This window comes from Peromyscus maniculatus, chromosome 12 (genome assembly GCF_049852395.1).
Source record: "Peromyscus maniculatus bairdii isolate BWxNUB_F1_BW_parent chromosome 12, HU_Pman_BW_mat_3.1, whole genome shotgun sequence".
NCBI classification, from domain to species: domain Eukaryota; kingdom Metazoa; phylum Chordata; class Mammalia; order Rodentia; family Cricetidae; genus Peromyscus; species Peromyscus maniculatus.
In genome coordinates this window covers 13,322,296-13,344,091 of record NC_134863.1, presented here as the reverse complement: position 1 = coordinate 13,344,091, position 21,796 = coordinate 13,322,296, and the positions used below count along the sequence as shown (strand labels likewise).

The window sequence follows — 21,796 nt, the reverse complement described above, 5'->3', positions numbered from 1 at the left end:
CCAATGTGTGCACAGTCTAATCACCTTCTGAGCATCTGTACACCATGTACTTAACTTTAAACAACTATTTAAAAGTGAATGTTCATGTCCCATTACATTATCTCTCAAAGGTAAAAATGATGCAATCTTGGTAAGTATGAATAATGAGATAAATTGCAATAATTCATCATATGTGGTGCATATTTTATGAAAGAACAATGCACAATGGCTAATCTACATGTGTTTATGAACATGGTTTTCTGGTCTTTATAACACTTCAGCTTTGTGATATATATATGTATATATATATAAACATATACATATATATCTGCAAGCCCTTTAAACTTACCAAAACTCCTAAATAATGATTATAAGTTGTGCATTTTTGGCAAGGTGAAGACCAAAGACATGAGACTTCTCTTAGAGAAGGCACAAAGGCTAGGCATTTCTCAGAGGTGATCCTTTCCATGCAAAATGGGGGCCTGTGAACACGAGGCTGCCATCAGTATATAGATGCAGGTAAATTCAAGACAAGGTCATTGTAGGGAGCAGATATTCTAATAATTGGAGTCACAGCTTCAGGTGTTTGGTCCAAATGACCATAACATGTCAGTGACTTTACTGTTGTCACACTTGCTAAGATTTCAGACAATGTTCTTCTGTGTGTGTGTGTGTGTGTGTCTGTGTGTGTGTGTCTGTGTCTATATCTGTCTGTGTGTATAGTGTCTGTGTGTATATGTGTGTGTGTCCCTGGGTGTGTCTTGGTGTGTCTATGTATGTGTTTTCACTTAGTTGTTTTTTTTTTTTTTTTCGAGTCAGGGTTTCTCTGGGTAGCTTTGCGCCTTTCCTGGAACTCACTCTGTAGACCAGGCTGGCCTCGAACTCACAGAGATCCACCTGCCTCTGCCTCCCGAGTGCTGAGATTAAAGGCGTGTACCACCACTGCCCGGCTCATGTAGTTGCATGGATCACTTAGTTTTTTTTTTTCTTATTGTGCCTTGTGTCACTCTGTTTATGTGACTGCTCCAAGCTGACTCTGGTTAACTTCTCTGTCTTTACATGTTCAAGAACTTCAGTTGCACACAACCAGCCTTCTACCTATGCCCATCAGGTGAAGGGATGAGCCAGATGACCTAGTAAGATTCAAATGTCATTCTGTAAATGTAGTACACTAGAAGTTTTGGGTTCCGGACTCTTTTCTTGTGACTGATAAGTTTAGAGAAGGAGGAAGAGAAAATTATAGAATATAAAAGACACGACACATAGAGACTCATTCTGGGGACACTTCTGAGAAATGTTTTATAGTATGAAACACCATGAAAAAATTCCCGGAATAAGGGAATTGTCACACATTGATGTATTACTAGGTACAGAGTCTAGAGTCCACATGGCATTCCAGAAGTAGGAGAAAGTGGCTAGAGAAGAGAGAGATGGAGGATTATGGGGGTGGAGACTGGTCCTGGATCTCTGTGGGGCAACTTGAAATTCCCAAAAGAAAGCCACGAATACACAGAACACTATGGACAATCATAGCCTGTGGCAAGATGTGTGTCAAGAAGGTGGATCCCCAATTGCTCATGTCCTTTAGCTCTTGGAACATGGGTATTAGCTTATGGGAACTTCCTAAGGCACCATCTGTATCTTGGAATCAGAATCAAGAATGCATGAAAAAGAGCCAAGGCAGGGGTCAGAGATCAGATCCCTGCTCACTCATAAGGTCAGAGGTTCAAGGATGAAGGAAAAGTCTCTGACCTCCTCTACACCTCAGTCATCCTGCATGGCAGTCCAGGATGAGGCACATAGGCTGGGAATGAGCTACACATTAACACTAGGCCCTTCCTTGCCAGTATATTGCAGATGTGGTAGTTGTGTCAGACTAAACAGCCATTTTACCCAGCACTCTACCCTGTTGGTGCCACGTGAAGCAGGAGTTAACAGTGAACAGAGGACTATGCATGGACTGCTACAAGTCCTGAAGGAAGAAATGGAAGGGCTCTGTTCTTCCTTTATCATTGGGCTTACTCTGCTAGACTATCACCTACAGGTTCCTTAGAGTACAAGAGAGAATACTGTTCCTCCCCAGACACAGTGGATCTATCACAGGTAAGGACACAAAGTGAACACAACACTTCATGGGCACTGTCATGGTGAATCTCAACAGTCAATTGGATGATACCCAGTACTGGGCAGCAAGTGTGAGATTAGAGCAGTTTAGGTTAGGTGAGGTGGAAAGACTACTGAACTCTGCATGACATCATGGCTTAGGAAGGGATCAAGGATATATAAAAAGGTAAGCTGAGCATGAGCATTAAATCTTCTGGTCACTGACAGGTTATAATGGGACTCTGCCACAGACTCCTGCCTGTATATATAATTACCCCGTGTTACAGTCTATAAGCTGAGACTATATTCAAAAAAGTACCAATTCCCTTTTAGGTTATCTTCACAGGAATTTTTAACAACAACTGAATAAATTATTCAGACAGGCAGAAGTAAAATGCAGAGCTAGTAACTGAATCCCAAACCCTGAAAGTTTGGTAGTATCACGGACTTAAAGAATAAATGTTCTGCCGGGCGGTGGTGGCGCACGCCTTTAATCCCAGCACTTGGGAGGCAGAGCCAGGCGGATCTCTGTGAGTTCGAGGCCAGCCTGGTCTACCAAGTGAGCTCCAGGAAAGGCGCAAAGCTACACAGAGAAACCCTGTCTCGAAAAAGCAAAAAAAAAAAAAAAAGATAAGATTGGAGCTGGAAAGATGGCTCAGTGGTTAAGAGCACCGACTGCTCTTCCAGAGGTCCTGAGTTCAATTCCCGGCAACCACATGGTGGCTCGAAACCATCTGTAATGAGATCTGGTGCCCTCTTCTGGCCTGCAGGGACACATGCTGTATACATAATAAATAAATCTTAAAAAAAAAAAAAAAAAAAAAAGAATAAATGTTCTGGGGAAATGTGTACAAAGGAGAGGAGGATATGCAAAGCACATTTAATAGCACACTCTGCTCACTTTCCATCATGTCCCTGTAATTGGAATAGAACAAGAACCTTCTATTTTCCTTGTCCTTAATGAAATCTTGACCACATTCCTAACTCAAAGACAATGCATAACATGACCACTAGTGGACCCTTGCTCATTGATTCAAACCAGGTACACTGATCCAAATTCACTGAGTTGAATTTCACCCTCAGTCATGTGACATTGGAACAATGTGCCTTGAGGAACATCAGCTCTACTCCATCTGCATTACCCACATGTGGGAGAAAGGATTAGAGGGTGGTCCACCCATTCCTGTCTACAGCAGGTGAAGCCACCCTGACTCATACTAATGAGCCTCAGTTTCCACTGGTTCATGCTATTGAATGAGAGCCGAAGGTGACATCAGATGCATTTTAAATTCTTTAGCTGTGTTTACATTGAAAAATTAGATATATTAGTATTAACCTACATAGGAAAAATTGTCTTAAACTTCTCTCTAGATTTACATATGAAAGAAAATGATTATCACCACATTACACAACTGGACAGAATTACAGAATTCACAACATGCCTTTTTTCTTATCAGTTGTTTCTACAGAATAAAATTTACAGAATTCTGGTATCATCACATCTGTATGGGGTATAGCTTATCTCTGCTGAATTCTCTCAATAAAGGAGAAACTGGGAATGCATTGAGAATAGAGTTTCATGTCAGCCTCATGGCAGAAAAACAGAGGAAACTAACAACTGTGTGTTTGTACATTTGATCTGATTGCTTGTTTCCGGGTACAGTCATCAGAGTGAGATTGTGCTTCAGGAGGATCACTGAATAGTGTACAACCAGTTAAGCATTACATGAACATGACAAGTAAAATCTAATTTATGTGGAAATACAGAAGGAAGAGCCCCATGACTGAACACACTTTGTGAGTGTGGTGCCAGAGCAGAGTGGTATCACTCTAATCCTTCTTAGAGCCCATGACACCCTTGCAATGGCTCCATTCACCGCTGTTCACTAAGACCCTAAGAATTTCTTAAGGACTACCCACAGGACTCACTAGGCTAAAACAGATCTTTGTAATGTATACTGTAGGAAAAAGCACAGGCATTCAGAAGTGCCCTGTGATGTCTGTGAGATACCAGAAGACTTCAGCTACACAGGAGTAACTGAATTCAGACAAACTGTTTCATTTACTCTAGAACACTGGAGAACCGCTATTCTTCATTCTTTGACTGCCCCTTATATAATAGTACATCTCATGGACAATGTATGGCATTGTCCATGGGAGGTAGGAAGGTAAGAAGCTTTGAAAACTTGTGACATTTCACACAATGGAGCAGTAACAGCTGCATTTGTGTGCCAGTGACGACCTCTCCTGACAGAAACAACAGACAGGAGACATGCTCTGCCAGGCAGTCCCTGACTCCAAGTGTGAGCTTCATCCGAAGTGAGCTGTGGGATTCCTGGATCAGTAAACAGCACCTTCCTCTATCATCCTCAACCTGCCACTGGCCTCTCAGTGACTGAGTCTGAACCTCCGGAACAAAATTGGGAGGGTACCAATGCTTCCAGGCTCCAAGTCAATCTAAACCAAGTTTTTACGTGGAGGATGGGAGAAAAGGAAACTCTTTTAATCTCACCAAACCTGGATAAACCCTCTACAGGAAGAGGCTGGAAAAGCAGCCTGGTGCCATTGTAGGTGACAGATGTCCCCTGAAACTGTGTGGACAGTCTGAACTGAGTTCAGCTAACAGAATGGTAGTCTACACAGGCTACATGTGAGTTTGCAAGGTGCTGTTCATCCATTCTTCATGAAAGCTCTGTTTCTCCAGAATCTTTTCCCACACAGAAACACACCGGCAATGGACGAAGTCCTACTCCCCTCTGTTGTTTTCTTTTCCCTTTTTCAGAGAAACGGTCTCTGGCCCACAGTGATCTCAATGCCACTTTGTAGAAATGGATGACTTTGAACATAAAATTCTCCCATCGGTTTATAAAGCTATACAACCACAGCACATCTTTTGCTTACTGGGAGCTCAAACTCAAGGCCTTAGAAATGGTAGGTATGCAATAACCACATTCTCTCTCAAGAACTAGCTCTTCTTTGCCAAAGGCCTTCATAGCACATGCTTGAGCAAATACACAGAAACCATTTTGCAAATAATGATGCTCTTCTCACTCCTACCTGCTGCCTGTGGTCCCCCTAGTGCTCCCACTCACAGGCAGTATGGACACTGACTACCAGTGAGCAGAAGACCCTTGGAGCCCAGAGTCTAGGTCACATTTAAAAACCTGTTGCCAGGAGCAAAGGAGACCAGAGGTTAACATCCCTTGCTGTTCCTGCAGAGGACACAGGTCTGGTTGGTTTCTAACACAGAAAAAACAGCTCAAAACAGTCTATAACTCCAGTTGCTAGAAACCATACAGCTAATTTGAGTCTGCATATGTATCATAGATACAAATGGTGCACATACAATCATACAGGTGAATACTCACATACCCAAAATAAAAATAAATATATCTTTAAAAAATGTCTTCCTATTAGGAAAATGTGTCAGCATAGATCCAGAGCCAAGTGGTAACTGGACACCTGCCCCATCTCCCCATGCAGTATCTGTTTCCCATTCTCAGAATCAGTGATCTGACTAGAAGCCTGTGAGCTTTCTAACCTTTCATTCTTCGGAATGTCTGTATGTAGATGAGAAGTAATGCCCTGGGCTCTCTGTGGTAGTCACTACAGGGTCCTGATCTCTGCAGTTTTGACCTATTGAAGGCAGATACTGGGATGTTCCAAGTTAGGGATTACCAAGTGCTGGGGCTATAGAAGGTCTCTTCATCTCCATGGACAGCCTCATCACTTATCTCTGTGCCTTGGTTTATTCTTTCACAGAGTAGCACACAAACAAATAAATGTACTGCATATGATGGGCTTTGAACATATATACTTTATAAAGGTCAAGCGTGTATCCTAATATGGTAATTCAACAGCTTGTCCCTGTAGATTGGACTGAGCAATTGGGATACCTATCTTGGGGAAAAACAGATTTAGATGTAGCCTGTTGTACACCATTCCAGACTAACTACAGGCATCATAGCTGAATCCAGTGCACATGGACAAATACCTCCACTATTTATTTTAACTTAGAGACCCACTTTTTAAAAAAATACGGTCCAAATGCTTCCCAATAGGTGGCATAGATCACAGTGCCTGGTTAGATATAAGGATACCAAGTATTTACACAGTTCATTCCTAAAACGTGTCTTAGGAAAAAATTCCATAATACATACCTCGTCTTTGGTTTCTGCAATGCACCTGAAATGTAAAGGAAAGAAAATAGTATGTGGCCTAGGTCATGATGATTTCTGTTTGCAAGGGTCCTTGAAATACATATCAACATGATATAATGGCAATCAAAGTGGGAAAGAGTCTTCAAATAAAAGACTCTGCTTTAGTATATCATATGATGGTGTCACAAAAGAACTGGGGTTCCTCACTTGTACCACTTCCCACTTTTGCTGGTTCACACACCAGATCAAGAGGCACTATCTGTTTGGTCTCTGCTGCATGTTCCCTAAGCCACACTGCAACATGCTGGAGCATCTTTATGATCCTGCTATGAAATTAACCCTGCCACAGTGTAGCCTCAATTATTTACACTAATGCTCATGTGTTAAAAGGCTAACCACCTGCAACCCCACACTAGACATAGGAAGCTTGCTCCATATGACTGTTGTGGAACATACTGCATGGAAATTGAGGGGATCTGAAGTGCCTGACAACTTCTAAACCAAAACTTTAAGTTTTATCTAAAGAGAACCTTTTTTCTCCAGAAGAAAAGGCCTGCTCACAAGACTGATAATTAACACTGGATGCTTTGATGCTCTATTCAGTTTGGACCAGGCTGGTACAATTCTTCTTCTCCCCTTCCAAACTAACTCTCTAATACCCATGATGCCTGCTCAGTTTTGTTGTTCAGTGGGATATCCTCTGAAACATAAGATCACTAAAGTAACCTTTCTATTTTAGAGAGAAAAAGGCTCTCTTACCTCCGACGAATTTTCTTCTGTCGTTGTGCGGCCATCTCGTCTAAGTGTGTTTTCATCATTTTCCGGTATTACTAGGGGGACAGAAAGTCATGAGCTTGCAGACTGACAGCTCTTGGTCCTGCTTCCTACCTATGTAGCATCTTTGCTTGATGTGGGTAAAAGTGCATGGACTTAGGACATGTGACTAGACCTACTGAACAGGATGGTTGGGCAGCTGCTGAACCGTCTTCCCTTGAAGGAAATTAAAGCAGAGAAAGACCAGGAGAGATATGAGTAAGAGATTTGTTGCATTTCTAGACAGTGGACACCCAAAGCAACATAAAATAATCTGTCTTTGATTGTGTATTGTTAAATTAACATTTTCACATGTATTCTGTTTAGGGCCACTTGTGAGGTTTCATTTTGGGTGTGGAGGTCAGTGGATAGCTTGTGGGATCTGTTTCTCTCCTTTGCCATGTGTGTTCTGAGTTTCAAATCCAGGTCATTGGGCTTAGAGAAGGCATCGATATCCTTGGAAAGAAGAATTTTATCCTTCCCCATGACCAAACTTGTGTTTAAACTTTAGTGTGTGTGTTTACAATTTTTATCATTCCAATTTCAGGAAAGAGTTGACAGATGAGGACGGCAGGAATACAATCTTTTATGTACTAAATGTCTCACATGAAACTCTCAACTTGGAAAGAAGAGAATCACTATGAAGGAAGCAGCTGTATAGGATGTCAGCATTTTACTCCAAGATCAAAAAACATAAAGAAATTTGCACGGACTAGGAAGAGAATCACAAGCTAAGAGCACTAGAACTAGAAATACAAAAGAAACTCCAGGACTTAGAAGATGTGTAACGATAGAATGTTGGCAGATAAATGCCTAGTGATATATGAGAGTGCTTTCATTAGCCACTCTCAAGAAAAAAACCCATGAACTACTAGGAGAAGCAAAGACCATTTTGAAAGATGAAATAGGCAACTTTGAATCCAGAGTGACATCCATTCAGCAGGTGTTAGCACATCTGAAAGTTCAGTTGGATGCAAAATTATCCTTCAACATAACCAGTGAGGTTGATGAAAAGGAATCATATCAGCATACATTTAAAATATTTGTCTATCTTCTATGGAGCTGTGGGTTGTAGTTTGGTTAACTTTGCTTTACTTCTGGTAATGAGTGAGTAAATACAAGAGATGCTAGGTAACAAGGCGGATGCTAAAAGGGACGCGAGGAACGCCCTCAGAAGGGGAAATAGATGAGAACTCCTGAGAAACCTGGGGGTTAGGGTGGGACAATGGAAAGTAGGGATATGGGATCGGGGCATAGGGAAATGGGACAGTTGAGCAGGGGATGGGATGGGCAGCTTGGGAGAGCAATGAAAGAGATAACTTGATAGAGGAAGACATCATGGGGATAGGGAGAAACCTGGTCAGGGAAGTTCCCTGGAATCCACAGGCATGACCCAACTTAGAATACTAGCAGTGGTGGAAAGGTTTCCTGAGCTAGCCTACCCTGGTGATCAGATTGCTGAATACCCTAACTGTCATCATAGAGCCTTCATCAAGTAACTGATGGAAACAGATGCAGAGAGCCATGGCCAAAAATGTTCAGTCGAAGAGAGGGAAGAGTAATTCTATGAGCAAGGGGCATCAAGACCATGATGGGAAGACTTACAGATACAACTAAACTAAGCTGGTGGGCACTCATGAACTTTGGACCCATAGCTGTGGATCATGCAATGGAAAGGACTGGGCCTTTACTTGGGCAAGACCGTTGTGTAGCTTGGTGTGTTTCATGGCACCCTGACAGTGGGAATAGGATCTATCCCTGGAGCATGAACTGGCTTTTGGAGCCCATTGCCCATGGTAGGGACACCTTGCACAGCCTTGATGAAAGGGGAGAGATGTAGACCTGTCCCAGCTGAATGTTCTGGGCTTGCTGACTCTCCATGGGAGGCCATACATTTTCCAAGGAGGGGATGAGGGGTAGGCTGGTGGAAAAGGCTGGAGTGGGAGCAGAGAGGGAATGAGGGACAAATCTGTGGTTGGTAAGTGAAATGAATAAATTAAAAGATTCCTAAAAAATGTTTGTCTAGCACACTCAAGCATTGTTTTAAATGATAATTTCCATTCTTCAAAGGACATGGATGGGAGTTTTAAACATTTCATTTCATTAATGGAAATCTGTGTATTTAACATATATTGCTTCTTTATTTCATATGTTGAGAAGGAGACAATATTCATGTTCCATTTATATCATAAGTATATCAATTTTAGTAGGTTCATGTGATATTCATAAAATCAGCTAAACCAACAACAACGAGAACTTTAGATTTTCTAAATATTGTGTAGGAAATTGCTGTCTTATGATTGAAATAAACACTCAAATTGAGCAAGTGAAATGTTACATAAATCAGTTCCAATGGAATAGAGCCCCAAGAAAACAATCTCTGCAATGAGCAATGACATGGAAACTCAAGCAAATCATGCAAGTGATTATGTATCTCAATGGTGGCATGATATTTGCCAATAATTAAACTTTACTACAACTTTCACCACAAATGGTTATGATTTTATTGTAATTGTGCACATGCCATTCAGATTTCTTGTTCATGGGTATGCATGAATGTGCATGTGTGAGTGTAGTTTTGATCATAGGTGTGGATTAGATGCATTTGCTTGGTTGCATGTAAGTGTTCGTGTGCATGGATGTGAGAGGAGTGTGTGGACTATCCTACATTAGTCCACACACTCAGTTACCACCTGCCCTCCATTCTGATCCCCTAATGTCAGAACCCACAGTGGTGGTATTGGCAGGGATCATCCTCCATAGTCCTTCCTGTCTAGCTTTATGAAGGACCCTCAAACAAATGCCAACTCAGGGTTGGACACAGGCAAGAGCCCCATATCCAGGCTCTCTGGAGTATTCGAAACCTATTCTAAACCTGTTCTATGATAATGTGCTGCCCACCCATGAAGGCCCTCTATGCCCAGACCCAGGCAGATTTATCAACTCTCTTATGAGTCTGAATCACTTCTCTCCTTCCATTCCACCCATCAGCAGGCCCAGACCCAGAAAGGCAGCACATCTGTCAGCCCTTTTGCTGACTGTGACCCATGATACTCATTCTTCACCCTGTGTGACAATGCCACACCAAACAGATTATGGAGGCCAATACTAGGACCATCTTTTGAAATCTCACCCAGGACCCTTAACTCATCCCACCACTTAGTCTCAGACACAAGGTAGCCAGATCCATGAATAGAAGTCATACATTTTTGGCAAGGCCTAGGTGAAGGCCATATGTGTTGTCTTCAAAAAAGCATTAACGGTAGATACTTCTCAGAGGCTTCTGCCTTTCCATGCAAAATGAGGGTGTCTGTACATGAGACTGCCTGCAGCACAGCTACAGACGGGTATAAAGTAGAGACAGTGTCAAGGAAGTTAGCAGACATTGCACTAATTGGGGTCAGAGCATTAGGTGTTCGAGAGTTCCAAATTGACCATCAAAAGTCAGTGGTTTGGCTTTGTCAATTTCCATAAATTTTGGGACAATTTCCTTCTGTTTTTTTTTTTTTATATAATTTAGTTATTCTTTTACACTACTCTGATTAGGAGACCTTTCCTAGCTGATTTTAGACTCAACTCTTCCCTCTCTTTTCTCATATTCAAGTGCATTATGTATTCAACAGCAGGCTTTCACCTCTACCCACCAGTATCATAAGAGACTCAGATGGGCATTCTTTTGAGCAATGTTTCAATGTTCCCAGGTAGAAAGAATATCCCACACCTTGATGCATTACCAGGTACAGTGTCTAGAGGACTCAGTATCCCAGAGGTAGGTACCAGAGAAGGGAGGAGGAAGATAAAAGGGGTAGAGACTGCTCCTAGATCTAGGAGGGACACCTTGCTCAGAAGTAATAACTGTTGAGTTTAAGGAGAGGAGACACAATGTATTAAGGCTACTGAGATTGTCTATGAAAAGGAGCCAAGCCCCAAGTAGTTCAATGAGATAATGCGGAAGATCAGACAGACTTGTAAAGATCAAAGTCCATCAACCTACCAAAGAGGGGAGAGCCTGGAGGAACCACAATCCTCAGATATGAACTCATTTCTGCCCAAAGACCACCATGTCAGATACTCGAGTACAAAGTCATAAATATACAAAACATAGAGGACAGACACAGCCTGTAGCAAGATGTGTGTCAAGAAGGTGGATCCCCAATTGCTCATGTCCTTCAGCTCTTGGAACATGGGTATTAGCTTATGGGAACTTCCTAAGACACCCTCAGTATCTTGGAATCAGAATCAAGAATGCATGAAAAAGAGCCAAGGCAGGGGTCAGAGATCAGATCCCTGCTCACTCATAAGGTCAGAGGCTCAAGGATGAAGAATAAGTCTCTGACCTTCTTTACACCTCAGTCATCCTGCATGGCAGTCCAGGATGAGGCACATAGGCTGGGAATGAGCTACACATTAACACTAGGCACTTCTTTGCAGTATATTGCAGATGTGGTAGTTCTGTCAGACATTTTACCCAGCACTCTACACTGTTGGTGCCACATGAAGAAGGAGTTAACAGTGAACAGAGGACTATGCATGGACTGCTACAAGTCCTGAAGGAAGAAATGGAAGGGCTCTGTTCTTCCTTTATCATTGGGCTTACTCTGCAAGACTATCACCTACAAGACTATCTTGTTCCTTAGAGTAAAAGAGAGAATACTGTTCCTCACCAGCCACATTGGCTCTATCACAGGTAAGGACACAAAGTGAACACAACACTTCATGGGCACTGTCATGGTGAATCTCAACAGTCAATTGGATGATACCCAGTACTGGGCAGCAAGTGTGAGATTAGAGCAGTTTAGGTTAGGTGAGGTGGAAAGACTACTGAACTCTGCATGACATCATGGCTTAGGAAGGGATCAAGGATATATAAAAAGGTAAGCTGAGCATGAGCATTAAATCTTCTGGTCACTGACAGGTTATAATGGGACTCTGCCACAGACTCCTGCCTGTATATATAATTACCCTGTGTTACAGTCTATAAGCTGAGACTATATTCAAAAAAAGTACCACTTCCCTTTTAGGTTATCTTCACAGGAATTTTTAACAACAACTGAATAAATTATTCAGACAGGCAGAAGTAAAATGCAGAGCTAGTAACTGAATCCCAAACCCTGAAAGTTTGGTAGTATCACGGACTTAAAGAATAAATGTTCTGGGGAAATGTGTACAAAGGAGAGGAGGATAATCAAAGCACATTTAATAGCACACTCTGCTCACTTTCCATCATGTCCCTGTAATTGGAATAGAACAAGAACCTTCTATTTTCCTTGTCCTTAATGAAATCTTTACCACATTCCTAACTCAAAGACAATGCATAACATGACCACTAGTGGACCCTTGCTCATTGATTCAAACCAGGTACACTGATCCAAATTCACTGAGTTGAATTTCACCCTCAGTCATGTGACATTGGAACAATGTGCCTTGAGGAACATCAGCTCTACTCCATCTGCATTACCCACATGTGGGAGAAAGGATTAGAGGGTGGTCCACCCATTCCTGTCTACAGCAGGTGAAGCCACCCTGACTCATACTAATGAGCCTCAGTTTCCACCAATTCATGCTATTGAATGAGAGCCAAAGGTGACATCAGATGCATTTTAAAATCTGTAGTTGTGTTTACATTGAAGACTTAGATATATTGGAATTATCCTACATAGGGAAATAGTCTTAAGCTTCTCTTTAGATTTACATATAAAGAAAATGATTATCACCACATTACACAACTGGACAGAATTACAGAATTCACAACATACCTTTTTCATTAGGAATTTCTATAGAATAAAATTTACAGATTTCTGGTGTCATCACATCTGTATGCGGTATTGCTTCTCTCTGCTGAATTCTCTTCAATAAAGGAGAAACTGGGAATGCATCGAGAATAGAGTTTCATGTCAGCCTCATGGCAGAAAAACAGAGGAAACTAACAACTGTGTGTTTGTACATTTGATCTGATTGCTTGTTTCCGGGTACAGTCATCAGAGTGAGATTGTGCTTCAGGAGGATCACTGAATAGTGTACAACCAGTTAAGCATTACATGAACATGACAAGTAAAAGCTAATTTATGTGGAAATGCAGAAGGAAGTGCCCCATGACTGAACACACTTTGTGAGTGTGGTGTCAGAGCAGAGTGGTATCACTCTAATCCTTCTTAGAGCCCATGACACCTTTGCAATGGCTCCATTCACCAGCTGCTCACTAAGACCCTAAGAATTTCTTAAGGACTACCCACAGGACTCACTAAGCTAATACAGATCTTTGTAATATATACTATAGGAAAAAGCACAGGCATTCAGAAGTGCCCTGTGATTCTGTGAGATACCAGAAGACTTCAGCTACACAGGAGTAACTGAATTCAGACAAACTGTTTCATTTACTCTAGAACACTGGAGAACTGCTATTCTTCATTCTTTGACTACCCCTTATATAATAGTACATCTCATGGACAATGTATGGCATTGTCCATGGGAGGTAGGAAGGTAAGAGGCTTTGAAAACTTGTGACATTTCACACAATGGAGCAGTAACAGCTGCATTTGTGTGCCAGTGACGACCTCTCCTGACAGAAACAACTGACAGGAGACATGCTCTGCCAGGCAGTCCCTGACTCCAAGTGTGAGCTTCGTCCCAAATGAGCTGTGGGATTCCTGGATCAGTAAACAGCACCTTCCTCTATCATCCTCAACCTGCCACTGGCCTCTCAGTGACTGAGTCTGAACCTCCGGAACAAAATTGGGAGGGTACCAATGCTTCCAGGCTCCAAGTCAATCTAGACCAAGTTGTCACGTGGAAGTTGGGAGGAAAGGAAACTCTTTTAATCACATCACCCTGCATAAACCCTCATCAGGAAGAGGCTGGAAAAGCAGCCTGGTGCCATTGTAGGTGACAGATGTCCCCTGAAATTGTGTGGACAATCTGAACTGAGTTCAGCTAACAGAATGGTAGTCTACACAGGCTACGTGTGAGTTTGCAAGATGCTGCTCATCCATTCTTCATGAAAGCTCTGTTTCTCCAGAATCTTCTCCCACACAGACACAGGGGCAATGGACGAAGTCCTACTCCCCTCTGTTGTTTTCTTTTCACTTTTTTTTAGAGAAAAGGTCTCTGGCCCACAGTGATCTCAATGTCACTTTGTAGAAATGGATGTCTTTGAACTTAAAATTCTCCCATCAGCACCTCTGAAGGAGGTTTATAAAGCTATACAACCACAGCACATCTTTTGCATACTGGGAGCTCAAACCCAAGGCCTTAGAAATGGTAGGTATGCAATAACCACATTCTCTCTCAAGAACTAGCTCTTCTTTGCCAAAGGCCTTCATAGCACATGCCTGAGCAAATATACAGAAACCATTTTGCAAATAACGATGCTCTTCTTACTCCTACCTGCTGCCTGTGGTCCCCCTAGTGTTCCCACTCACAGGCAGTATGGACACTGACTACCAGTGAGCAGAAGTCCCCTTGGAGCCCAGAGTCTAGCTCACATTTAAAAACCTGTTTCCAGGAGCTAAGGAGACCAGAGGTTAACATCCCCTGCTGTTCCTGCAGAGGACACAGGTCTGGTTGGTTTCTAACACAGAAAAAATAGCTCAAAATAGTCTATAACTCCAGTTGCTAGAAACCATACAGCTAATTTGAGTCTGCATATGTATCATAGATACAAATGGTGCACATACATTCATACAGGTGAACACTCATATACACAAAATAAAAATAAATATATCTTTAAAAACATCCTCCTATTAGGAAAATGTGTCAGCTCAGATCCAGAGCCAAGAGGTAACTGGAGTTCCTAGTGGACACTGTTGTTAAGATGAGTGTCTCTTTTGTGCTCATGCTATTGGTTTTTTTTTGCTAAATCATTTATTTCTTTTTGATATATAGTACTTTCATTTTTTCTATTAAAATCTTGATCTTAAATTTGCATGAGAGAATTTTTAAATTTTTCATTTTTTCCCTTTTGTTGGAAATGGATTTTTTTCATACAATATTCCAAATTATAGTTTCTCCTCCCCTTGTTCCTGCCAGTTCCTCCCAATCTCCCATCTCATTTGGATCCATTCTGTCTGTCTCCCACTAGAAAAAAATTTCTGAAAGATAACAACCAAACATGACAAAAGAAATATAAGATATAGAAAAACCATCATATCAAACTATTTCTTTAAAAAATCTTTTTTTTTGATATTATAATAAGGACATCATTTCCCACACCTGTTTCTCAATGAAAACCCTCCTCTAGACCCATAAACCTTTCCTTGCTCTCTTTCAAAACATGGCTCCTTTTCTCACTAACTGGAGTGTGTGTGTGTGTGTGTGTGTGTGTGTGTGTGTGTGTGTGTGTGTGTTCCAAATCAAATAAATAGAACCTGATCAGTATACATAATATTACTTTTATGCTTTATATGTATATGTGTTCAGGGCTGAGCATTGTATAAACAATTGTTGTATTCTTTTTCTGAGAAGTGTTTCTTCCATTTTTCATTAGTTCTTACTGGATTAATCCATGTACTATAAAATTCTAAATGAAACACACCTGCCCCATCTCGCCATGCAGTATCTGTTTCCCATTCTCAGAATCAGTGATCTGACTAGAAGCCTGTGTGCTTTCTAACCTTTCATTCTTCGGAATGTCTGTATGTAGATGAGAAGTAATGCCCTGGGCTCTCTGTGGTAGTCACTACAGGGTCCTGATCTCTGCAGTTTTGACCTATTGAAGGCAGATACTGGGATGTTCCAAGTTAGGGATTACCAAGTGCTGGGGCTATAGAAGGTCTCTTCATCTCCATGGACAGCCTCATCACTTATCTCTGTGCCATGGTTTATTCTTTCACAGAGTAGCACACAAACAAATAAATGTACTGCATATGATGGGCTTTGAACATATATACTTTATAAAGGTCAAGTGTGTATCCTAATAGGGTAATTCAACAGCTTGTCCCTGTAGATTGGACTGAGCAATTGGGATACCTATCTTGGGAAAAAACAGATTTAGATGTGGCCTGGTGTACACCATTCCAGACTAACTACAGGCATCATAGCTGAATCCAGTGCACATGGACAAATGCCTCCACTATTTTTTTAACTTAGAGACCCACTTTTTAAAAAATACAGTCCAAATGCTTCCCAGTGTCATAGATCACAGTGGCTGGTTAGATATAAGGATACCAAGTATTTACACAGTTCATTTCTAAAACGTGTCTTAGGAAAAAGATTCCATAATACATACTTCGTCTTCGATTTCTGCAATGCACCTGAAATGTAAAGAAAAGAAAACAGTCTGTGGCCTAGGTCATGATGAGTTCTGTTTGCATGGGACATTGAAACACATATCAACATGGTATAATGCAAATCAAAGTGGGAAAGAGTCTTCAAATAAAAGACTCTGCTTTAGTATATCATATGATGGTGTCACAAAAGAACTGGGGTTCCTCACTTGTACCTCTTCCCACTTTTGCTGGTTCCCACACCAGATCAAGAGGCACTATCTGTTTGGTCTCTGCTGCATGTTCCCTAAGCCACACTGCAACATGCTGGAGCATCTTTATGATACTGCTATGAAATTAACCCTGCCACAATGTAGCCTCAATTATTTATACTAATGCTCATGTGTTAAAAGTCTAACCACCTGCAACCCCACACTAGACATAAGAAGCTTGCTCCATATGACTGTTGTGGAACATACTGCATGGAAATTGAGGGGATCTGAAGTGCCTGACAACTTCTAAACCAAAACTTTAAGTTTTATCTAAAGAGAACCTTTTTTCTCCAGAAGAAAAAGCTGCTCACAAGACTGATAATTAACACTGGATGCTTTGATGCTCTATTCAGTTTGGAACAGGCTGGTACAATTCTTCTTCTCCCCTTCCTAAGCTAACTCTCTAATACCCATGATGCCTGCTCAGTTTTGTTGTTCAGTGGGATATCCTCTGAAACATAAGATCACTAAAGTAACCTTTCTATTTTAGAGAGAAAAAGGCTCTCTTACCTCCGATGAATTTTCTTCTGTCATTGTGCGGCCATCTTGTCTAAGTGTATTTTCATCATTTTCCGGTATTACTAGGGGGACAGAAAGTCATGAGCTTGCAGACTGTCAGCTCTTGGTCCTGCTTCCTACCTATGTAGCATCTTTGCTTGATGTGGGTAAAAGTGCATGGACTTAGGACATGTGACTAGACCTACTGAACAGGATGGTTGGGCAGCTGCTGAACCGTCTTCCCTTGAAGGAAATTAAAGCAGAGAAAGACCAGGAGAGATATGAGTAAGAGATTTGTTGCATTTCTAGACAGTGGACACCCAAAGCAACATAAAATAATCTGTCTTTGATTGTGTATTGTTAAATTAACATTTTCACATGTATTCTGTTTAGGGCCACTTGTGAGGTCTCATTTTGGGTGTGGAGGTCAGTGGATAGCTTGTGGGATCTGTTCCTCCCCTTTTGCCAGGTGTGTTCTGAGTTTCAAATCCAGGTCATTGGGCTTAGAGAAGGCATCGATATCCTTGGAAAGAAGAATTTTATCCTTCCCTGTGACCAAACTTGTGTTTAAACTTTAGTGTTTGTGTTTACAATTTTTATCATTCCAATTTCAGGTAAGAGTTGACAGATGAAGACGGCAGGAATACAATCTTTTATGTAGTAAAAGTCTCACATGAAACTCTCAACTTGGAAAGAAGAGAATCACTATGAAGGAAGCAGCTGTATAGGATGTCAGCATTTTACTCCAAGATCAAAAAACATAAAGAAATTTGCATGGACTAGGAAGAGAATCACAAGCTAAGAGCAGAACTAGAAATACAAAAGAAACTCCAGGACTTAGAAGATGTGTAACGATAGAATGTTGGCAGATAAATGCCTAGTGATATATGAGAGTGCTTTCATTAGCCACTCTCAAGAAAAAAACCCATGAACTACTAGGAGAAGCAAAGACCATTTTGAAAGATGAAATAGGCAACTTTGAATCCAGAGTGACATCCATTCAGCAGGTGTTAGCACATCTGAAAGTTCAGTTGGATGCAAAATTATCCTTCAACATAACCAGTGAGGCTGATGAAAAGGAATCATATCAGCATACATTTAAACTATTTGTCTATCTTCTATGGAGCTGTGGGTTGTAGTTTGGTTAACTTTGCTTTACTTCTGGTAATGAGTGAGTAAATACCAGAGATGCTAGATAACAAGGAGGACCCTAAAAGGGACGCGAGGAACGCCCTCAGAAGGGGAAATAGATGAGAACTCCTGAGAAACCTGGGGGTTAGGGTGGGACAATGGAAAGTAGGGATATGGGATCGGGGCATAGGGAAATGGGACGGTTGAGCAGGGGATGGGATGGGTAGCTTGGGAGAGCAATGAAAGAGATAACTTGATAGAGGAAGACATCATGGGGATAGGGAGAAACCTGGTCAGGGAAGTTCCCTGGAATCCACAGGCATGACCCAACTTAGAATACTAGCAGTGGTGGAAAGGTTGCCTGAGCTAGCCTACCCTGGTGATCAGATTGGTGACTACCCTAACTGTCATAAAGAGCCTTCATCTAGTAACTGATGGAAACAGATGCAGAGAGCCATGGCCAAGCATGTTCAGTGGAAGAGAGGGAAGAGTAATTCTATGAGCAAGGGGCATCAAGACCATGATGGGAAGACAGATACAACTAAACTAAGCTGGTGGGCACTCATGAACTTTGGACCCACAGCTGTGGATCATGCATGGGAATGGACTGGGCCTTTGCTTGGGCAAGACCGTTGTGTAGCTTGGTGTGTTTCATGGCACCCTGACAGTGGGAATAGGATCTATCCCTGGAGCATGAACTGGCTTTTGGAGCCCATTGCCCATGGTAGGGACACCTTGCACAGCCTTGATGAAAGGGGAGAGGTGTGGACCTGCCTCAGCTGAATGTTCTGGGCTTGCTGACTCTCCATGGGGGGCCATACATTTTTGATGGAGGGGATGAGGGTTAGGCTGGGGGGAAAGACGGGAGAGGGAGGAATGAGGGACAAATTTGTGGTTTGTATGTGAAATGAATAAAGAGATTCCTAAAAAGATGTTTGTCTAGCACACTCAAGCATTTTTTTAAATGATAATTTCCATTCTTCAAAGGACTTGGAGGGGAGTTTTAATCATTTCATTTCATTAATGGAAATCTGTGTATTTAACGTATATTGCTTCTTTTTTCATATATTCAGAGGAGACAATATTCATGTATCCATTTATATCATAAGTATATCAATTTTAGTAGGTTCATGTGATATTCATAAAATCAGCTAAACCAACAACAGGGAGAATTTTAGATTTAATAAACATTGTGTAGGTAATTGCTTTCTAATGATTGATGGTCTTATGAGTGAAGTAAACACTCGAATTGAGCAAGTGAAATGTTACATAAATCAGTTCCAATGCAATAGAGACCCAAGAAAACATTCTCTGCAATGAGCAATGACATGGAAACTCAAGCAAATGATGCAAGTGATTAAGTATCTCAATGGTGGCATGATATTTGGCAAAAATTAACTTTACTACAACTTTAACCACAAATTGTTATGATTTTATTGTAATTGTGCACATGCCATTCAGATTTCTTGTTCATGGGTATGCATGAATGTGCATGTGTGAGTGTAGTTTTGATCATAGGTGTGGATTAGATGCATTTGCTTGGTTGCAGGTAAGTGTTCGTGTGCATGGATGTGAGAGGAGGGTATGCACTATCCTGCATTAGTCCACACACTCAGTTACCACCTGCCCTCCATTCTGATCCCCTAGTGTCAGAACCCTCACTGGTGGTATTGGCAGGGGTCATCCTCCATAGTCCTTCCTGCCTAGCTTTATGAAGGACCCTCAACCTAATGCCAAAACAGGTATGGACACAGGCAAGTGCCCCATACCCAGGCTCTCTGGAGTATTCTAAACCTATTCTAAACCTGTTCTATCATATAGTGCTACTAACCCATGAAGGCCCTCTATGCCCAGACCCAGGCAGATTTATCAACTCTCTTATGAGTCTGAATCACTTCTCTCCTTCCATTCCACCCACCAGCAGGCCCAGACCCAGAAAGGCAGCACATGTGTAAGCCCTTTTCCTAACTGTGACCCATGATACTCACTCTTCACCCTGTGTGACTATGTCACACCAAACAGATTATGGAGGCCAATACTAGGACCATCTTTTGAAATCTCACCCAGGACCCTTAACTCATCCCACCACTTAGTCTCAGACACAAGTGGTAGCCAGATCCATGCATAGAAGTCGTACATTTTTGGCAAGGCCTAGGTGAAGGCCATATGTGTTGTCTTTAAAAAAAGCACTAAAGGTGGATACTTCTCAGAGGCGTCTGCCTTTCCATGCAAAATGAGGGTGTCTGTACATGAGACTGCCTGCAGCACAGCTACAGACGGGTATAAAGTAGAGACAGTGTCAAGGAAGTTAGCAGACATTGCACTAATTGGTGTCAGTGCATTAGGTGTTCGAGAGTTCCAAATTGACCATCAAAAGTCAGTGGTTTGGCTTTGTCACTTTCCATAAATTTTAGAAAAATTTCCTTCAGTTTTTTTTATAATTTAGTTATTCTTTTACATTAATCTGATTAGGAAATCTTTCCTAGCTGATTTTAGACTCAACTCTTCCCTCTCTTTTCTCATATTCAAGTGCATTAGGTGTTCAACAGCAGGCTTTCACTTCTACCCACCAGTATCATAAGAGACTCAGATGGGCATTCTTTTGAGCAATGTTTCAATGTTCCCAGGTAGAAAGAATATCCCACACCTTGATGTATTACCAGATGCAGTGTCTATAACACTAAGTATTCCAGAGGTAGGTACCAGAGAAGGGAGGAGGAAGATAATGGGGGTAGAGACTGCTCCTAGATCTAGGAGGGACACCTTGTTCAGAAGCAATAGCTGCTGAGTTTAAGGAGAGGAGACACATTGTATTAAGGCTACTGAGATTGTCTATGAAAAGGAGCCAAGGCCAAAGTAGTTCAATGAGACAATGCAGAAGATCAGACAGACTTGTAAAGATCAAAGTCCATCAACCTACCAAAGACGGGAGAGCCTGGAGGAAACACACTTGTCAGATATGAACTCATTTCTGCCCAAAGACCACCATGTCAGATACTCGAGTACAAAGTCATAAATATACAAAACATAGAGGACAGACACAGCCTGTAGCAAGATGTGTGTCAAGAAGGTGGATCCCCAATTGCTCATGTCCTTCAACCCTTGGAACATGGGTATTAGCTTATGGGAACTTCCTAAGACACCATCTGTATCTTGGAATCAGAATCAAGAATGCATGAAAAAGAGCCAAGGCAGGGGTCAGAGATCAGATCCCTGCTCACTCATAAGGTCAGAGGCTCAAGGATGAAGGAAAAGTCTCTGACCTCCTTTACACCTCAGTTATCCTGCATGGAGTCTAAAATGAGGCACACGGGCTGGGAATGAGCTACACATTAACACTAGGCCTTTCTTTGCCAGTATATTGCAGACGTGGTAGTTCTGTCAGAGTAAACATCCATTTTACCCAGCACTCTACACTGTTGGTGCCACATGAAGCAGGAGTTAAAAGTGAACCGAGGACTATGCATGAACTGCTACAAGTCCTGAAGGAAGAAATGGAAGGGCTCTGTTCTTCCTTTATCATTGGGCTTACTCTGCAAGACTATCACCTACAAGACTATCTTGTTCCTTAGAGTAAAAGAGAGAATACTGTTCCTCACCAGCCACATTGGCTCTATCACAGGTAAGTACACAAAGTGAA

General features: G+C 41.7%; 1 protein-coding gene across 1 annotated transcript in view; it reads right to left on the bottom strand.

The window, feature by feature from the left end:
- LOC143268224 (uncharacterized) overlaps window positions 1–21,796 on the bottom strand; it is a 72,581-nt gene that overhangs the window by 16,508 nt on the left and 34,277 nt on the right. The window contains exons 12-16 of the mRNA XM_076549370.1: window positions 17,038–17,108; window positions 16,279–16,303; window positions 12,812–12,919; window positions 7,002–7,072; window positions 6,243–6,267 (exon numbers count right to left, since the gene is read on the bottom strand). Of these exons, the coding sequence (XP_076405485.1) occupies window positions 6,243–6,267; window positions 7,002–7,072; window positions 12,812–12,919; window positions 16,279–16,303; window positions 17,038–17,108 (300 nt within the window). The remainder of the gene's footprint in view (window positions 1–6,242; window positions 6,268–7,001; window positions 7,073–12,811; window positions 12,920–16,278; window positions 16,304–17,037; window positions 17,109–21,796) is intronic.